The sequence below is a fragment of the Chiroxiphia lanceolata genome, chromosome 18 (assembly GCF_009829145.1).
Source record: "Chiroxiphia lanceolata isolate bChiLan1 chromosome 18, bChiLan1.pri, whole genome shotgun sequence".
NCBI classification, from domain to species: Eukaryota; Metazoa; Chordata; class Aves; order Passeriformes; family Pipridae; genus Chiroxiphia; species Chiroxiphia lanceolata.
Genome location: NC_045654.1, coordinates 8,147,001 through 8,166,421, shown reverse-complemented (window position 1 = coordinate 8,166,421; position 19,421 = coordinate 8,147,001). Strand labels below are relative to the sequence as shown.

Below are 19,421 nucleotides of genomic sequence, written 5' to 3'. Positions count from 1 at the left end.
TCTGTTACAGCTTGCCTACAAAATGTAGGTAAAAAAGGAAATTTCTTTTTTTTTTTTTCCTTTGTTGAATACTGAATGACACAAACTGCTGGAGAGTTGTGAGTTCTCACCTGCACTGGAACTGGTGAGGTGGCATAGATGAAGGTGCCCCGAGGGAGCCCCCCCCCTGCACTGGGATCAGCCAGGAAGGTCACAGCTGCCAGGTGTGAGGAGAACATACATGCCCTCACTGGGGGAAACACTCTGGAGGGGCTCCACGTGATTTCTTTGGGCTGCAAACACAACAGAGCAGTTTATTCTACCAATTACAGCTAAATTCATCCTCTGAAATCCAACCACACACTCTTTGAGGTGCACATTTAATGCAACAGCCACAACTGCAGCCACGTCCCACCACAGAAATTCACATTCAATGAAATGTTTAAATAAGAATCCAACCAGTTTGGCTCCACCAGCACAGGCAGACCCTCTGCACCCAGTGGGTTCACAGAGGGCAGAGGACTTTGAGCTGTTTCTGTGCTCACCTGCCTTCTGTCTGCCTGGAGGGGAGGAGGGGGAGGTCGAGCACAGTCCCGGTACAACATCCGTAACCTCTCACACTGCATTTCCACCACCAGCAGCCTCTCCCCTGCAACAACAAACCACACTGAGGCATGAGCTTCCAGCAAATTAGTTACTGGAGTCCAACAATGTCATCTTAACACAGGAATAAATATGACATTCACACTTAAGAGATTCGATCAGTCTCACCTAAACAACAAAACCAGGGGCAAAGTCTAATGCAAGTGTTTTCCTCATGATTAATTTATATTTGGTTAGCAAAGACACTTATATTAATTAAGATATAAAGTTCATTTTAGTGAGCAAGTTTAATGCCCAGCAAAGGCAGGAAGTCAAAAGAATCTATGCCTACTATCAAAAAAAAAAAATCAGTGCTCCCCCTTTTACACTGGAGATCATTGGTAATCACTTGGCTCCTGCCCTAAACATCCTTTGCTTTAGCCACTTTTCCTCTGACATGTTCTTAAAACTTGCCCTTGAACAAAGACCTCTGCTGGGCCCACTGCTTATCCTTAAACAAGAGGGAAGGAAACTGAGAGCTCAGTGATAAGAAAGCATTGTAAAAAACAGCAAAAAGATCATAAAAAGAAAACATATGGTGACGTCAAGGAATACAGGGTAGGATACACTGGAAGCAAGAAAAGTGGAGAGAGTTCAGAAAAGACATAGTACCAGGACTGGCATCTTCTGTGATACAAAGATCAGGTCCTGGCCTAAATTTATGCCTAATGTTTAATGATTTAGTGTGATTATTAGCTGCTCTGACATCAGCAGCTCTGCAGCAATGACAAGACACGCTGTACTGTGCCAGTTCCTAAACTCTGAGTAGCTGGAGGACAAAACACTGCAATGACTTTAAAAGCTGTTCTGTTTCTGAGCCCAGTATGACAACGAAGCTGCACAAAGTGTCAGACACATACCAGGGCTGCACTCCTGGGCCACCAAATTCAGCACTTCTACAGCAGCTGGACACTGTTGAATGAATTCTTCACAGAATGAGCTGTCTTCCAACAGCTGAGCCATCACCAGGCATGCTCTTAATGGAAAAAAAATACATTTGAAGCATTACAAAAGTGTATGTTGAAGTCAAAGCTGTCTTTACACGTACTGAATTCAAGACTACTCAAAGCTGTTTTTTCATGTACTGAATTCATGGCTGTTTTAAAAGCCAGCATGTCAACTGATCTATTTGTCTGCTTGCTTAGCTGTCCACTAGAACCTCCCCAATGACAGCTTTGCCCTGCTTCATAAGTGGATTCATATGAAGCACTTGTTCAAGGCAGTGTTACAGGGACACTTTATTTTTGGGACTCACAAACAACCCCCAGACACTAAATTGCACTTAAGGAAGACACAGGAATTTTTGCTGTCCTATGTCAACACCCACAGAGGAAGAAAACAAGAAGTCATGCAATTCCCTTGACTATTTGTGTACAAACAGCCTGGACTGGGCAAACCCCACGGACTCACCTGGTTCTTATTTCAGCAAGAAGCCGGACCACTGCCATTACTGGAGTTGAGCCATCTCCTGTTGCAGGAAGTGAGGTGTGAATAGATAGACTTCCCTCCTGAGGGAGCAACATGGACTGGACTGCCTGTACTACCTTCTCAGTAATGGACAGTTTATGAAGAGGCAATGCCTGATGGTGGGGGGGCACGGTAAAAAGTTAAATTCAAGTAGTTAGTTTCTAGCAAATGAGGGTGTTTTATTACTTGGAGTTAATTCTCATATTGTACTATCACAAAATACCAGTTAAAGAAAGAAAAAACAAAAGTAAAACAAAAAAAACCCCAACACAGTACACAATGGAACATCTTTAAGCACAAAAGGTGAATATTCATGTTACTCGAATGAGAACTTAATTATAGATATTATTAAAATACATTTAAAATCATAAGCAAACTTTCCAAAGAATCTTCAAATCAAAGATGAAACAGACTTTTTTTACGTGCTTTAGATTAATTGTCAGTGTGCTGTGACAGAAATCAATAAATATTTGCTATTAGACTGAATATTGGATTGTGAAAACTCCCGTACCTCAGATCTTGGAACACAGAGCCTAGATAACGGAATAGTTAATGTGTCTGCTGCTTGGGAGGTCTTTCTACTGTCTATACTGGAAGGTGGGAATTTGACCGTAGCTATACCTTCTTGTTCATTAATAGATGCCACAACTCCAATGCTTCCTGCTATTCCTTTACCTAAAACCTACAACCAAAGAAGGGCTGCATAAGATTGAAGGTGTTACAAACAAGGATCAGCGAGTGTTTGACACCACACACCAACCCCACACACAACCACAGGTGGGTGTTTTAAGGAACAGTCTCCACAAGTGTCACTGTAGCTGTTTCACAACCACACGAGTCTCCCAAAGCAGGGAAAACAGCAGGAAAGCACCGATTCTCATTTAAGATAGAAAATAGGAAAAGCACTGAATTACCTGGACTTCAGAACCTATTTTAATTGTCTCCTTAAAGCCCCCCAGAGCACACAGGGCAGCCACTGCCTGCCGAGCAATTCTTTGAAGTTTAGCAAGTTTCCTTCCACTGCTGCTCCCATTCTCCAAAATGCTCTCTGCATATTTCCCAAGTTGTGGAATGTACATCAGAGCCCGAGACAGAACCTGGAGACAGAAGCAAAACCACCAGAGAACAACTTCAAAGCACAACTCAAACAAAAACCCAACGCCCCAAGCCTCCAGCCCACACAGTCTCAGAAGAATTATTTTTGTTCTTGAAGAGAATTATATAACTGAGAATATTCCAAGTTCTGTGAAGTGTGAACACCATCAAAGCCATGTCCATTCCCTGGTAACTTTTAGAATAGAAGATAATCTTAGCAAAAGTCTTTTCTCAAAGAGCAGCAGATTAGGTGCTGCAGGATTCAGAGGAACACAAAAGGAACATGCTGTGCTTCCCAGCCAACATTTTCTACCTTCAGAGGCCACGGAGTGAGAGGAATGAACAGCAAACAGAATAACTACCCAAAGGCAAGAGAACTTCCTAAACTATTATTAATGCCTGGAAAGAACAACAGGTGAATTAGAGCATCACAACATATTACCTAGTGATGGATAATTTCTGCTTATTTGATTATTATTATTTATATATTATTGTGTAAATTATACTGCTTATTAATTTATTATTCATAATCAATAAATTATTCTTTTTATATTATTAAATGATTGTTTAAACCCTAAGACATCAGATAGATTCCTGTGCTTGGTGAGTGATGTGAAAGTTTTTCTGTTCTTTGTAGGCATTAAAAAGTTGTAAGGGTAATCATAATGTAATCATAGTGTAGTTTGTCTGTGGATATATGGAAAATTTCAGCAAGTGTTTTCATCATAAAGTACCAAAGTAATTTAATCTCCTTTCTAGTAGTTTTTTAAAATTCAGTAAATAAAACTTGAATGTCAGATTTGGTTGGGAATCAATTTTATGTTAACTCTTAAAAAAATTTGAGCAGATTCAAAAAAAAAAAAAAAAAAGAGAGAGAGAGAGAGAGAGAGAGAAAATAAGATAATTTTAATTTTCCTTCCACACAGGAGTGAAACAGAATTTCTGCTAGAGAGAGTTGGCTCTGTGCAGTCACACACCCCAGCCTGAAGTGTTCCACGTGGTAAATTGAAACGGAGTAACTTAGAAACTTGCTAATAATTAAGTTCTCTTAACTAATGAACACATGCTTGGGGAGTTTGATACTCAATGCTCAGTTTGCTCACTTTCTCAGCAGTTGTGGTCCAGATCTGGGCTGCATTGGACTCTGGGGCCATGAGCAGGCTGTGCAGCAGTGCGATCACCTCTGCTGCCATGCTGTTGGCAACGTGCCCGCTGATGAACGGCCTCACGGGGTCTGTCCTGTGCACAACACAAAGGCAATTCCACCATCAATTCCAAAGCCACACAAGGAAAAGAAGCCTCAGTTGTCAACAATATACAGCACAAAAAAAAAAAAAGGGAAGTTTATGAACAGCCAGATTGTTTTCTACAAATCCTGGTACACAGACAGGCAGAATGCAGACTCTGAGGGACCCACCTGGCGAGCTCAGAATTCCTCTCTCTGCAAATGGATGTTTGTGCTGTCTTCTTTTTGTCCCCAGTGGACAACCCACTCGTGGTTTCTGGATTCACAGTCTCTATGGGTGGTCCCACACTCACTATCAGCCCAGACTGTGCCCACTTTGTTGCCTTTCGAAGAGCTGCAGCAGCTTCTTCTGTAATAACTTCACAGCAGCCACTCTGCAAATGAAATGGAAGATAAATATCAGTGTTAGATCTGTTTGGCCACTCTCCTCCCTCTGTGTATGTAAAAGTACTGAGAACACAGCAAAACACCCTCCTTTGTGTGGATTAGTCACAGGCATAAGGCAAGTTCTTTCTTTCTCTTGCTTTTTATCATCTACAAACAGATCAGGGATCAATTCATAGACTTTAATATTCCATTTTTAGATGGAACAGTAGAGTTTCTCTGATCAAAAAGCCACAAATGAATATTTCTGGTGCAAATAATCAAGAACATGTCCAAAAATATACGTGAAATTTTAATTTAAACATATGGTTTAAAATTTATACTATCTATGTGCACTAAACACTTCATGAAGGAGGATATTAAGGGGGCTGAAACATGACCTACAATGGTTGGAGGACACATGAGCTGAAACTCTTTTTCACCATTTACCCCTGTAATTACATCAACAACTATACAAGGCAAATATTACATATAAAATTACCTTTCTGAACAGTTCTGTAAGTTAAACAACATTCAACAAAGGGGACTTAACCTCAGTAAAAACTAAGAATTCTGATATTGAATAATTCCTTAGCTATTCCTTTCCTTACTTTTGTCATGTCTCGATCCATCTTCACCACTTTCTCCATGTTGGCTCCAGTTCCCAGTCGGAATGGACGACCTTCTGAGCTACTGTTGGAGTGAAAACAGAACACATGAGCTTTGTTCTCACTGGTGGAAAACACAGTTGAACTACACAATCCAGTTCAATACATTATGGGTGGTTTTAAATTATTTGAAAGCAACTCTAGCAACTAAAAGGGTCAACAATAATAGAAATCCTTGGCAGTTACAGACATTCCCAATAGCACTATTTTACAGAAGAATTTAATGCTATTGAATGTAATTATTTGCAAAGCAATTTATCCCTTCCCCCTTCAAAAAGAAGCATCATGACTTTTATTGATCACAAATGCCCAGGGGTTCTCAGTTAACCTTTCACCTGTACCTTTAAGTATAATTTTTAGAGTATGGGTTCAACATCAACATGGAAGGGGGGAAGATGAAACAAAAAGTACAAAAAGCAAGAGGAGGTAACGTTGGCTGTTTGACATTCAGTGATCCCAACGTCCAGGTGGGCACTGAGAATACTAAAGAAGGTTTAATAGCAAATTACTGTCCAGCTTATGCATTATTAAAAGCAATGCTTTTAAAGCCACTTTGCTTTGACAGTTCTATTTGTTAGTCCTACACAGTCTGCCACACCATAAACAAGACAAATGATACTCCATCAGAAAAACTGACTCTAAGTAGCTAATTTTTTCTGTGACTGTTTTCAGACAGATGATGTTCTTCTGTTCCTTTGCATTATCTTATTGCTTTGCCAGTAAACACAACAAATTGGGAAGACACTTTGCTTTCCCATTTGCTATTACATCTAGGATGGATTTTTCTACACTTGCTGCACTGAAAAAATAAAAAGAAAATAAAGTCAACTGGCAAAACTGGTTGCTAATTCCAATCCAGTGAGCTAAGATTACCTTAGTAATGGCTGAAGGACTTCATGGGATGACTGATCTTCTCGTTTATGAATAAAAATAGAGAGTTTACCATCCACTGCCTCGCTTTCTTCTCCAGGGTCTTTATCACCTTTTATGGAATTTTTAGGGCTGGTTTTTGCCAAGGTAGTATCTGGTTCAGAGGCAGTTGGAGAAAGAACTGTCTGGCATCCTTGAAGTAGAAAGGAAAAAAGAAAACAAAGAAAAACACAACCATGAGCTCATCAACAAATTTTTATACCCTTGACACTAATACTAACACTCCTCAGATAGGTCTAAATCATCCCCGAGACACACCTTGGTCTGAGAACAGGTAAATTAGGAGGCAGATGGAAAGTCACAGGAATATCCTTCTTTCAGCACTGACATATCATATACCTTCCAATACCTGACCTTTCTGTCCATACAAAAGCTCCTTGCAGAAACAAGTTGCCCAGAGAAGCTGTGACTGCCACACCCCTGGAAGTGTCCAAGGCCAGGCTGGACGGGGCTTGGAGCAATCTGGGCTAGTGGAAAGTGTCCCTGCCCATGGTAGCAGGTGGAACAAGATCTTTAAGGTCCCTTCCATTCTCTGATTCCATAAAACATGACTTCTTTGCAATTTCTCACAAAAGCACAACACCAAACAGCTGCTGGTACCTGGTACTACATAATCTGCCAGCTTTGCCAGCAGCAGGGAGGCAATCTTGGAGGCTGGATCACTGGGATCATCCTGCTCGCTGTTCAGAGAGGGCACCGAGTAACTCCAGGGAGGCAGCTCCACATTTCCACAGTCCTCAACACTCATGAGGGGCAGAGCAGCACGACACAGCTGGAGGATTATAAGGACCAACTTCGGAGAAGGACGTTGGTCCAAGAGAAGTGACAGGAGCTTGGACACACAGGCTGGCTGGCTCAGGATGGCTTTACCTATGTGACTCCTGAAAGGGCAAAAACAGGAGTCTGCTGCTGGAAAACAAATAACTGAGTGATGATGCTCTTGAAATTCAAAACAAATTGATTATTTAAAACTGTATTAAAAACAATTTCAGTGTCTGACAAAACACCTGCAACAATGGTTACGTAACTTGACAGCACTGATTGAACACTAAGACTGTCGGTTTACAATCAAGATTTAGAATGGTTTGAAGAAATCTCCAAAAGAATATTCATACATAGAAAAAAAATAGTCTATAAAAAAGGCCTGGTACCGTGACAGGTCATTAAGAAGGCTGAGGACATCCTGAAGGGCATCATTCCCTGCTGCCTGGTTGCCACAACACTCGGTGGCTCGTGCCAGGTGGTTGGTGAGGAGGCTGGAGACCTGACGAGCCAGCCCTGAGTGAACAGCATCTGTGGAACCACCTTCAAGAGGAATGCAAGAATACACAGTTGTCATCAAAAATGAATGTGCACACCTACAAAAAATAAACCCAGATACAGCATCTACATCCCATTAGCCAACAGCCACGTGTCTATAAGTTTATGTATGTTACAGGTGAACCCTATCACAGGAGAAATGCCAAAGTGACAACTCAGGGTCTCTGGTTACATCTAGACAGAACAAAGTAAAGACCTGCAATTATCTGCAAAATTAACACTCTTATATGGAGGGGAAAAAAAAAGCTACAGTTTAAAAAACAACGAGAAGAAAATCAACTTGTGTTTTGTAATCACTTGTGTGTTCTAAAGAACCCCCACAATACTAAGTCATGTGAGTGAGTGCCCTGTTTTAAATCCATTTACAGCACTCCTCAGGCACTCAACAGAAAGATATCTGGAGTGTTCCTACCTTCCTCCTTCTCCCACTCCACACAGCGGTTGGCGAGCACCTGGAAGGCAGCCCAAGCCATGGTGGCCACCTTCTGTTTCTTGGTCTGCTTTTCATTGGAGCTGGATTCTGTCTGGCTGCTCAGACTGCACAGCCTGTCCATGAGCTGGACCAGCCCACTCCGCACCAAACACTTCTCCTCGCTCCTGGAGAAGAGAAATTCAGGTTTTACTTAAGGAACTTTTCAATCACTAACAGATACAATGAGAACCCAGAACTTGCTGTTAACTCTGTAGTTAATCAGTTCATTTTGCAGAAAGATGGTTCTGTCTCCCTTGTCCTTCCCAGATGAAACTCTGTATTCTGAGATAAATTAACAGGATGTTCTCAGATGCCCCTCATGGTGAAGAAATGGAGTATATTTATACTATATAATGCTTCTCCTTGAGGCAAAGGCTAATAAGGACAGGTGTGGATGCCTCCTTCCCTTCCTGAATCCATACCTTGTGTAAGGAATAGTGCACAGGAGGCCGATGCTGTTGGCACAAGCGATGGGGTAACGGGCACACAGGGACACCACGGACGTCATCGTCTCCCCAAAGGCTTCCTGCACTTGCTCCACCATCCCGCCACACGTGAGCTCCTCAATCCTGTTGGGAGCGAGAGATTTGGAATGGAAGGCTTTCTAGGTTAAAGAAGGTGAACAAACTTCCAAATGTAGCTTTAAAAAATAATAATCAGTACATGTTAAGAATTACTCAAGGGAGATTTAGATGGCAAATTGCAAGTCACTTAATGTTTTCATATGAAACATATGTAAATATGAGAGTATGGTAGTTATAGCTCAGACATGATTGAAGTCTGACTACAAACAAAATACTTGAAAACATTTATCAAATTTAGATGACAGTATCAGCTAACTCTACCACTAAGACCTAATTAACATTAATTTAGAATTAAATCAATAGAGTAAAATACCCTATATATATATCTGTGGACGTGTGATCCCAATATAAAAGTTCATCTACAGACAAATAAAAGCATTTCTAAGAAGTTTCTGCCTCTTTAACCCACAAGGTCCAAGGTCTTTGTTCCAACCTCAGCTCTGCCAACTTGTGCCCTCACAGCTACTCACTTCTCATGGTTTTACTTCGTAAGCAATTAATTATCTTCTACAGAGACCAAAACACTCATTTTTGGAGAAATGAACCCACCTTGGTCCTCCCTGAAGCACCATGGTCACGGGGCCTACGAGGTGGGTCACCCCCCCGACCCGAACGGCCGCCGTCAGCAGCTCCCTCATGTGCACCAGCGCCTGTTTCCTGGTGTTCCCGCGGCGCCAGCGGGTCTGGGCAGCCAGCAGGAAACTGCTGCTGGACACCTGCAAGGGTTTGGGGGGGTTATTCTGTGAGTGAGACACAAAATAGACACCTCTTGTTTTGGTGCAAGTTTGACCTTGAGAATGAAATGCTGCCATACCGCTTGGTCAGGGTTGGTTCCAATGAAAGCAAAGAGCTGCCCCAGTAAGACACTGTAGGTGGGTTTGTCCCTGCTGTCCTCGATGGCCAGGGACTGGAGTAGAGTGAAGGAGCTGCTCCTGTGGCTGGTGACGTGCCGGCGCCTGTGGGGATACAGGATCACTGGGATACTGGATCTTTGGGATACAGGATCATTACACCCAATCCAATTAACAGCAAATCTGGTGCACTTGCAGAATTCATGAATTTATCAACACAGGCACTTTACTACAGAGCAGCTGAAAGGAATAAAGCCCTGGGTACCTCTGACTTGCTCGAGCAAACTCGATGTCTTCATTCCCAATCATCTCCAGGTCGGACGGGGCCGACATGCTGCGCAGGAACACGGGCTGGCGCACGGCGTGGGAGATCACTTTGGTCTCAGAGGCTGATTTACAGGCTGCAAATCATCAAACACAAAACAGTGTCACTCCTGGTGTGGGAAATTATTTACAAACTGGTTTTAAAAACACTGTGGACGTTCCAGTGAAAGCAAAAACCCAGACTAAGCAAGAACGCGCAACTAAAATCTGAGGATTTCCAGGTATTGTTTCAAATCAGTTTTCTGTTGATTTGGTTAAGTATTTTTCCCCAATAAATCAGGAGACTAAGGTTTAAATTCTACATATTATTCCTCAGACATTACTTTACTTTCATTATGGCAATCAGAAAACAAAGACTCGCTTCATTTAATGCAAAAGAATGAAATTAATTAAAAAAAAGAAAAAAAAATTTCATTTTAAGTGAAAGAGGGAAAATAAAAAAAAGTTATATTTTAAAAAATGCAGGTAATTAAATATCTACCTGGAGTCTCTGCAGGGGTCCCAGAGATACTCCTTGTGATACCAGACTGTGCTGCAATAGTGACATGCAGTAACAGCTCTGCTCTGTTCATCAAGCTCTTCACCAAGGTTTTTGTTTTTGCAAGGGGATGAGAGGTCTTCTGTATCAGGGAATTCACCTCTTGGAAGAACTTCTCCCTAAGATGATGAAGGAAATATAAAAGAAGCAAACTCAATTGTGTTTTAAAGCTTTCTGAAAGGAAGTGCCACTGTGAGAAAGGTTACTTTACAGAAGACAGACGGTATCAATGTATTTTATGCCAATAAAGTAGAAAGCAGAAAAATTAAAGAAATAAACAAGTGATTTGTTAGGAGGTACAATCAGCTGTAGGTACTAATATTAATATATTTAGCACAAATGTCTTGAACAATTTAACTAGACACAACTTTTGGAACTCACTGAAATTCCACAGCTGATTGCATTTGCCCATTTTTTAAGCACCTTTCTTAAAAACACTTCACAGTCACCTACTGACCTTAATGCCAGCACCACGTTCTCCAGATCACTTCCATCAAAAGAAACTTCCTTCATCGAGCACAGAAGCTCCAGTTCTTTCATCTTGCTCTAAACAAAGTGAAGGGAGAGGATGAACATGTTTTGGGAGGGCAGTGTGAAGCACGAGCACACGCAGCAGCCCCAGTGCTCACCTCGTTGAAGTGATAATCATAAAAGAATGGGACATTGTTCTCCAGCTTCCCATGCATGGCATCATCTACCTCGTTCTGCCACTTCTGCTCCAGCTCAGCCACGCTCTAATCAAGAGACAAAAATAACACTTATTGCACTTGTTCATCTTAAGGAGCAAAAGAGATGTTAAAAGAAGAAATCTGAGTACATTTTGTATTTCTGTGTTTCTAAAATACCCTTTTATTCTCAAAAAAAAGCCTTCTGGTTCTTTCTGATCTTTTATTTTTACCTGCAATTGCCTTTCCATGGCATTTAGTTTCTTAAAGGTCTCTCCCATGATTTTACAAAGTAAATCATATTCTTCAGCGTGTTCTTCCTGATATTGGAAATTTATCAGGGACTGGAGAGCATCCACCAAGTTCAAATGTTTAATCACACATGAAACTACCATCTCCTCCATCACTTCTGGCTGGATCACTTCCCTAGGGATAGAGAGAAAGCCAAACTGACTAATCAGGAGTAACAGACAAACTTTGACAATTCATATTTACAAATCACAAGACGCTGCAATCACAAACAAGGTTAAAAACCAGAGTGAAACAAGGACCACCCACTTTATACTGGGTCTAAATTGAGGCCGAGCACGTCCAGAAATTTCCCTGAGCTTTATCATGATTCCTGGAGGCAGCCTAATCCTTGGCAGGTCAAAGTAGTGTCCAACAGGAGGCACAAGGACATCAGAGGGATATGTGAATTCTCTGTCTTCATCTATAGTAAGAGGCAACGGAGAGGGACTTGGAGTAAGGGCTGGAGATATGACACCATTGGCTTCCACCTGCCACTGGCACCTGGAAAAATAAATACAGGTAGAAAGGATTCTTTTTTCCCCCTAACTCATTCAGAAAGACACATCAGTCAACAACACATTACAAAGACTAAATATTAATATATTTATATATTAACATACAAAGCGTGGCTTGTACCAAGCATAACAACCCTCCTTTTACTCTAAAACCCCCTCTATTCTAGAGAATATTCCCTTAGTTTTAGGCAACTCAGAACTGCTGAACAAACTCTAGAAGAAAAATTATCAAAACATCACCTTAAAGCACAACTACACAAGTCACCTTCCCACAGAAAAAACCCACATGGGAACTCTGATCAAAATGGATTTTTTTTCTTACCTTTGTAACAGTTTAGATCTTAAGAGCTCTTGACAGGTTTCTTCATCTTTGGTAATTTCTGGTCCGTTGTACAAGATCCTCAGCATGGAACAGGCCAGCACAGAAAGGCCCAGGGCCAGATCCACCAGAAAGGGCAAACCCCCTGACACATCCTCTGAGGATTCCTGAAGCAGGAACAGGGATGAGTTTAACTAATCCATCAACCAAGAAGTTCATCCCACCATATTTCAAGATAGGAGATTTGATATATAATCTTATAGATAAGAGATATAGCTCTATGTCAATCACATCTCTTACACAGAGTACACTGAAAAAAGGCTTAACAATTAACAGCAATTTATAAGAACTCAAGAAATAAGGGATGTAAACATTATTTTCCTGAACCAAGAAGGAAAAGGTTATTTTTGGTTCATTTACTGTCATCTCACAGGCCCAGTCCTAACTTTCTGGTAGTGGGATTCACAATTCCTTTTATTTGATCCCAGCATCCCTCCCCTCTCTTCTTTATGGGCTGGAATCATTATTTCCTCATTAAATACTCCGATTTTCAGGTTGTTACAAAGAAATCCTGATCTACAAGCAGCAAGGGATACTCAAGCGACTTCCTCCAGGTCCAGTGCCAATGACAGGAGGCAGATAAGACATTTGATAATAATAAATCCCTAAGCATGAGGTGGCCCATCCACAGGGATCTCCAGCTAAGGAGGCCAGACATCTAAGCCTTGGCTCCTGCCAACAGGTGAACTGTCTCACTGCCAAAATCACTAAGTTAGTTCCGATTTAAATTTCAAACTCCCAGCTTGGAAATGCATTTCTGTGTGACCTGGGACGTGTAAGAGGCAGAAGGTAGTGGAGACTGGACCTCTCCCTGGAATGTTGGAGTACCTGTGCTCGGACCGTGCAGGCAAAGCCCCACATGGCCTTGTCGGGGGTGTTGTGCTCCCGCCCGCTCCGCATCTCGAAGGAGAAGGTCACTGTGTCCCCTTCCACCTTCACACGTTGGTGGGAGGAGGGGAGAAAAAAAAAAAGAAGACACATTTAAGGATTGAGACAAACAAACAGGCTGATTTTATAGATTACTGCTGTAATGACAGCTATCTGAGTATTGTTATCTCCAATTATATATTTGTATTTAAGATTCTCCCCTTTTCTAAGGGTATCTTTCAGTGGGCTATTTAATCTTAATTTTGCTGCTGGCTACCTACAATAAAACAAAAAGAACCACCACAGTTGTAAAATCAAAAGTAGAATTTATCAGTGTGTTACTTAGCCTCGATTTTCATTGTTTGTCTGCAAGAAACCAGGCAATAATTAACAATGCTCTTCCTGAAGGAAGACAGACAAGTTCTTCAATTAGGAGAATGACAACATATTCATCAAAGAGTTTGCTAAAAGAGCAATATCAAAATCTATGTGTGAGAAATAAATGAAATTCCATTAACTGTGAACAATGGAGTGCTTGTCTGAAATTGCTTTCCAGTTTATTACCACTTGATTTTCTTGTTAAAATGATTTTTTGTTAGGTACATAAACCCAGTTTTAATGTGGGACAAGGTAGCAGCACAAGCATGCAAAAGAATAATCATACTGCATAGAGTCTGAGGGAACACACTGTCAAATTACTGAAATGTTGAGGTTTCAAGAAGTTTACAGGATTCTTCTGTCTTAGTTTTACTGTCAAAAGCATCCAATGAAATTTTTAAATGCAACAGAAATGGGTGGAAAGCTGTTATGTTTCCTACTTGTTATATTTGGGGGCTACTGTTAAAAAAATAGACTTATGCCCAGGGACCTTAAGAAAATCTGCACAGGGACTGTGCAGGGACTTCTCCTAGGAGGAGGTATTCATGAGAAGAGCAGTGCCATTAGAGACTCCAGGACTGAAACATTCCACCAGGAATTCCAGTAAAGCATAAAACAAGAGAAGCATCACACATAACATACAGCTGAGTTTAATGCTATTCCCCAAGGAATAACTCACTTAGCAGGGATAAATGTACACTAAAAAGCTTGGACTTCATTGCTATGAGGGTAAAATGGGCTTGACATGGTTTCCAAAGGGGAATTTTTCTATGGGGAATATTGTTGGATGATAATACTGTACCTTTACTAAGTCCTTGGGCCAACCAGTTCCTAAGACACTACGGCTGCCATATCCCAGTGTATTGCCTCCATACTCAGCAACCTTCCTACTGTTTGTGTTAGGACCAGCATAGATCACCAACTTCAAAACATAAAATACACTGTTAGACTGTAAGAGAAAAACAAGAAAATCTAATAATAATAATAATACTTAGCACTTACACCGCGCTTTCCATTCTCAAAGCGCTTCCTCAACATTAACAAACCCTCACAGCTCGGTGAGGGGAGGAGGGTAAGTATTATTATCCCCATTTTACAGATGGGGAAACTGAGGCAGAGAGGAAATCCTGAATTCCAATCCTCATGCTGAGCTGACTAGAACACACTGCTTCTCTACCAATGAGGGACTGATCCTGCTCCCATCAAAGTTCATGTTCTGTCAGTGACTTTAGTGGGAACATGATGAAGCCCAGAGTTTTCTGGGGGAGTTTAACCACTAATGGGTGACATTAATATTAAAGATGCCCATAAATAACTAATGGAGTATCACAGGACTTGCTCTGTGTTAAGGAACAGACAGCAGGAATTAGCAAGCAGCACAAATAGCTCTCTGATAATACAAATTTATGTGCTATTAGTTGTGTTCTTGAAATTGAAAATACTTGTTCATATTAATCCATGTAAACAAGTTATTTGTCATCAAGGAAAAAAGTAACCTCTCCAGTTCTGCCCAGTTTAAATCAACTGTGCTGATCAGAGGAGGCAACTCGATTAGAATTTGAGGAATTAGGAAAACTGAACAACAGCCAAGATGAGAAAGAAGTCAAACTCTGACAGTCCAAGCCACCCTGAAATTATTTTTTAAAAAACCTGAGGAGTTGATGCAAATTTCTGAGGGGAAAAACCAAACCAAAACACACCCTAATCCCCCCACCATATTTATCCCATTTCAGAACTGTTGCTACTTCTTTTGAGGAAACTTCCTCATTCCAGAGGTTCTGAACTGGCCCTTTCTTACCTTATCATAATCATACTGGGAAGAGCATCTGTTGTCAAATCTAAGATACAAACAGCGGGCTCCTGGAATGTGGACAGTTTCCTTAAATTTATAGTTATCCCTGACGGGATGAACTGTCTCTACAGTCTTCCCAGCAGCCCACGGAGCAGGGATCTTCAACCCAGTGAGGAATCCTGGCTCTTCTTTCTCTTCCAGCATTCTGAAATCACAGGGAGAAATTACTCCTAAACTTCAACAGACAGATTTCTGTTATTCATTAAAATATCAAATACTTAAAATCACCTCTCAGCATTGATACACAGGGACACAAGGTATTGACTCCTGGGTTCAGGCATAACTGTATTGAGGGAATTTATACATTATATGTATTAAACATTTTCACAAGTTCTTTAATGCTACAAGTTTTCCAGCACAGCTATTTTTAAGTAAGCAATTTTTATTTAATTTAGCTGTTTGTTTCTGTTTCTAAGCAGGAGCTCAATAACTTTGAGCTGAGACACAGGATTTAAATGCAGGACTTCAAACTTTATATTTCTCTCTGTAAATTAAACAATTTAATATCTTTGCAATGGTTTAAATTCTGTATCTCCTGCTGCCAGAGCAATTTACATTTTCTCTTGATGGTCTTCCTTAGCCTGATTTATTGAAGAGGAACATTTGGAATTAATTCTTAATGCTTGAGGTGAGGGAAAAAACAAAACAAACCATACTCTGTGTAAACAACCTGAAGATATTCATAGCTTAATTATATATGCAAAAAAAAATTGGAACTAATTGCCTTTTGTAAAGGCTTATATAAATCTAAAACAGCCTTGGAAATCACTACAACATGCCTTTAAAAATTAACTAAAATAAAAATTGCTGCTTTAAGATTTATCCCACAACAATGGTCAAATGAACATTACAGCTCGGAGAGTTTGTCCCACCAAAAGACCCAAATGTAAGGAAAATCACCTTTCATCAGGTAAGAGCTTCCCTTTCTGCTCTGAAGCACAACTGGGGGAACTGTTCAGTTCTGAGAAAACTGGAGACTGGGTTTTGAGCAGCAGTGCAGTCTGTGGCCCAAAATACACAGTGTTAGGGACATGCAAACAGCAAAGCACTTTAAAAGCTCACTACTGAAATAATTAACAATCCCACTGTATGTTGTTATTGACAATAAATCATTACTGTTGTAGCAAGTGAAATTTCACATTCAGCTTTATCAGCTTTGGCAGCTGTTGAGAAATTCTTAAACTCTGATCTGTGGATCAGTTACTGCAGAAAGTTGACCAAAATCTGCACCATTTTAGAACATGTTTAGAACCATTTCGAACCATTTTTAGAACAGTTTTTGTCCTTTGCAGCCAAGAGCTGCCACAGAGCCCATACCTGACTGGTATAAAGAACCAGCTGCACCAGCTGAGGCATCAGGGCATCAGCCATGGTGAGGGTCTGCAAATTGGGGTGCATCAGAGATGTCAGCAGGACAGGGAGCAAGTGACCAAGCATTGTAGCCTTTGTAATCTGCTCCAGCCCTTTTAACCTGTAAGGAGAGTCAAGGTTTACATAGGAACAACTATTTTCACAGAGTATCACTTCTCTTTTTAGTCAGCTGTTTAATCTTGTAGCAGGCAATTCAAAATTCAGCTGAGAACATTTGCATTATATTAAAAAAACCATCAAGAAACTTCATCTTGAAAACATTTATTTCTCCAAAGTGTCAGTGCCCTTGTCTTTGCTGACAATTCTCACTAAACAATCAGAGACCAGAAGACAGTAAATCAACAGTTTAATAATTACTTAGGAAATGCTAAGCTCCCCTGGGTATGGGATGAAAGTGCCCATCAAACACAAATGCACTTGTTCAGTTGGATATCAGCTCCCAGCACACACAGCTCAAAGTACATGAAAAGAATGTGGAGCTACCAAAATATATTTGAGCACGAAACCATCTGAAAATATCTCCAAGGAACTGTGTATTGTCAATAAACACAACTAATCTTGTGGGCACAGAAAAGCAGGAACTGAAACCTGAAACACAGCTGGGAGAGGGAAGTGTTTGTTTAAGGAGAGAAAAGTTCACAGCTTCTGTTTATATACCATTCCCAATGTATATTTTTAGGAGGAGGGAAGACAGGGAAGGGCAAGGTGTTGCTATCTGATGAAATGTGGGATATCAACAACATCCAGGCCTTGTCACGGATAAAATATCCAGTCCAGCTACTAGAGATGTAATAACCAGGAATTCCAAAATAAACAGGAATATTCCCAGCTAATTCCATGTTATTTCCAGGTATTCTACTCATAAATATCATTGTAACTGACTAAAACCTTGTCAATTTGAGGTTCCTGTGGATACATCAACCTATAGATTATCAGGACTGACATGGAGAGTCTGATTCTCAATTCTTTATAAGTGCTAAACCAATGCTATAGGAACAAACAGATCCTATACATTCAAAGCTCAAGTTATAAAGAATAATTAATGCTAATTGCGTTTGTACAATAAACCACAAAAAGCAACACTGTTTTCAAATTAGGAAAGTCCTCCTTGTCTTACCTTTGCTCCCTGTCAGAAATGTCACTGTTTATTAGTGCTGTAGTGACTTGTTGCAGCATTTCTAAGACCTCATCACATCCTGTCAGAATTTGTGTAGCCAGAGACAAAATGCTGGTCTTTAGTTCCTGGGGACAAAAAGAGTTACGGGATACTTAAATTCTTGGAGAATCTCCAAGAAAGGACAACAGAACAAAATGATGGGTTTCCAAATGAAAAGAATGATAATGTGACCTGGCAGGCCTGCAGCAGGAGAGCCATCCAACACTTAAATTTGATTAATGTTAAGCCCCAAAGTGCTGGGAGAAACTAGGTGCATGTTTTACAGGATGCACATCCAGTTTCTAGAGGGAAGGAATCCCCAGAGTCCAGCACAGCAGAGAGCTGTTAAGCCAGCCAAGGTACAGCACTGGTGACAATGTCCTAGGAATGAGCAGCACTGCAGAGAGAGAAACTGGACAATGAAAACGGGGGTGAATAGTGACACAAGAAAAATACCACAGTATTTAGCATTTACTCAATGAGCCTGAACAAGTAACTTTCCACTGCAGCAGGTTACAAGCACACACAGTCTGAGAGCAGCAGACAAAACCAGCTCACAAATGATACCAGAAATTCAGAAATCAGTACCACTAGAGGAGAATTATTAGAAGAACTACTGCGACAAGACAACCTGAAGCCAGGACAAACCTGACTTCTGGGAGTTTGTTGAAGGCTTTTCCAGAGATAATATGAAATTACACCATTTTAATAGATATTATCAAACCTTATCCTCTAACAGCTTCCTTCCCACAAACTTCATTGATTTTATTTCAAACAGATGGAGGTGGTTCTACACAGGCTTTGTAAGTTAAAAATGCAAAAAAGCAAAAGCCAGGTGAGGCAAACAAGAAGACCCTTTTCTACTTAAGTCTGAAAAATGATTTTTCAAGTACAGACTGAGTGATTTGGAGAAGAAAAAGTGTGGGGGGTAACGTGACCAGAAAGGATTCCTGGCACATGGATTTTCTTACTAGTACATATTTATTAAAATACATTTTAAACCTCATTATATATATATTTAGGAAGGAAGTGTCTGCTCTCCCTGACAATATAGAACCCAAGCTGGAATATTCAACACAGAACAATGGCAAACTCTAGTAGAGACAAGTTTTTTCCTGTTCTCCAGCTATTTAACTACACCAAGAGGAAAAAAACCAACAAAAACACCAGCAGAAAGCACTGCAGGAACAAGGTGTCACAGGCAGGGTGACTGTAGAGAGCCATACTAGAATAAAACTTGGTGTTTACCTGTACCTTCAATGTCTCTCCCTGCAAGGAGCTGTCACTGTCATCATTTTCATCAGGTTTAATCAAAATAGTGTTACTGAGGAGGTGGTTCTGTACAGCCATCAGGTACCTCAAGCAGGAGGATGCAGCCTTTAAATAAACAACACACTCTGCATTATCTGAACCTTTAATCACCCTGGAGTCAGGCAATCCTTGTACTTGGAAATTGGGAAGGGCAAAA

At 40.7% G+C, this 19,421-nt stretch overlaps 1 protein-coding gene across 1 annotated transcript in view; it reads right to left on the bottom strand.

Annotated features, from left to right (window-relative positions):
• The window catches only part of HECTD4 (HECT domain E3 ubiquitin protein ligase 4), a 61,924-nt gene that overhangs the window by 16,238 nt on the left and 26,265 nt on the right, over nt 1-19,421 (bottom strand). Inside the window, exons 17-46 of the mRNA XM_032705577.1 lie at nt 19,202-19,330; nt 17,915-18,039; nt 16,744-16,897; nt 16,327-16,427; nt 15,373-15,571; nt 14,377-14,523; nt 13,158-13,262; nt 12,273-12,436; nt 11,703-11,936; nt 11,378-11,570; nt 11,109-11,213; nt 10,937-11,025; nt 10,423-10,598; nt 9,883-10,018; nt 9,581-9,722; nt 9,316-9,482; nt 8,605-8,751; nt 8,123-8,307; nt 7,542-7,695; nt 6,991-7,271; nt 6,334-6,523; nt 5,404-5,485; nt 4,601-4,803; nt 4,287-4,422; nt 3,003-3,185; nt 2,600-2,770; nt 2,032-2,201; nt 1,482-1,597; nt 525-628; nt 111-272 (exon numbers count right to left, since the gene is read on the bottom strand). Coding sequence (XP_032561468.1) covers nt 111-272; nt 525-628; nt 1,482-1,597; nt 2,032-2,201; nt 2,600-2,770; nt 3,003-3,185; nt 4,287-4,422; nt 4,601-4,803; nt 5,404-5,485; nt 6,334-6,523; nt 6,991-7,271; nt 7,542-7,695; nt 8,123-8,307; nt 8,605-8,751; nt 9,316-9,482; nt 9,581-9,722; nt 9,883-10,018; nt 10,423-10,598; nt 10,937-11,025; nt 11,109-11,213; nt 11,378-11,570; nt 11,703-11,936; nt 12,273-12,436; nt 13,158-13,262; nt 14,377-14,523; nt 15,373-15,571; nt 16,327-16,427; nt 16,744-16,897; nt 17,915-18,039; nt 19,202-19,330 — 4,650 coding nt within the window. The remainder of the gene's footprint in view (nt 1-110; nt 273-524; nt 629-1,481; nt 1,598-2,031; nt 2,202-2,599; nt 2,771-3,002; nt 3,186-4,286; nt 4,423-4,600; nt 4,804-5,403; nt 5,486-6,333; nt 6,524-6,990; nt 7,272-7,541; nt 7,696-8,122; nt 8,308-8,604; nt 8,752-9,315; nt 9,483-9,580; nt 9,723-9,882; nt 10,019-10,422; nt 10,599-10,936; nt 11,026-11,108; nt 11,214-11,377; nt 11,571-11,702; nt 11,937-12,272; nt 12,437-13,157; nt 13,263-14,376; nt 14,524-15,372; nt 15,572-16,326; nt 16,428-16,743; nt 16,898-17,914; nt 18,040-19,201; nt 19,331-19,421) is intronic.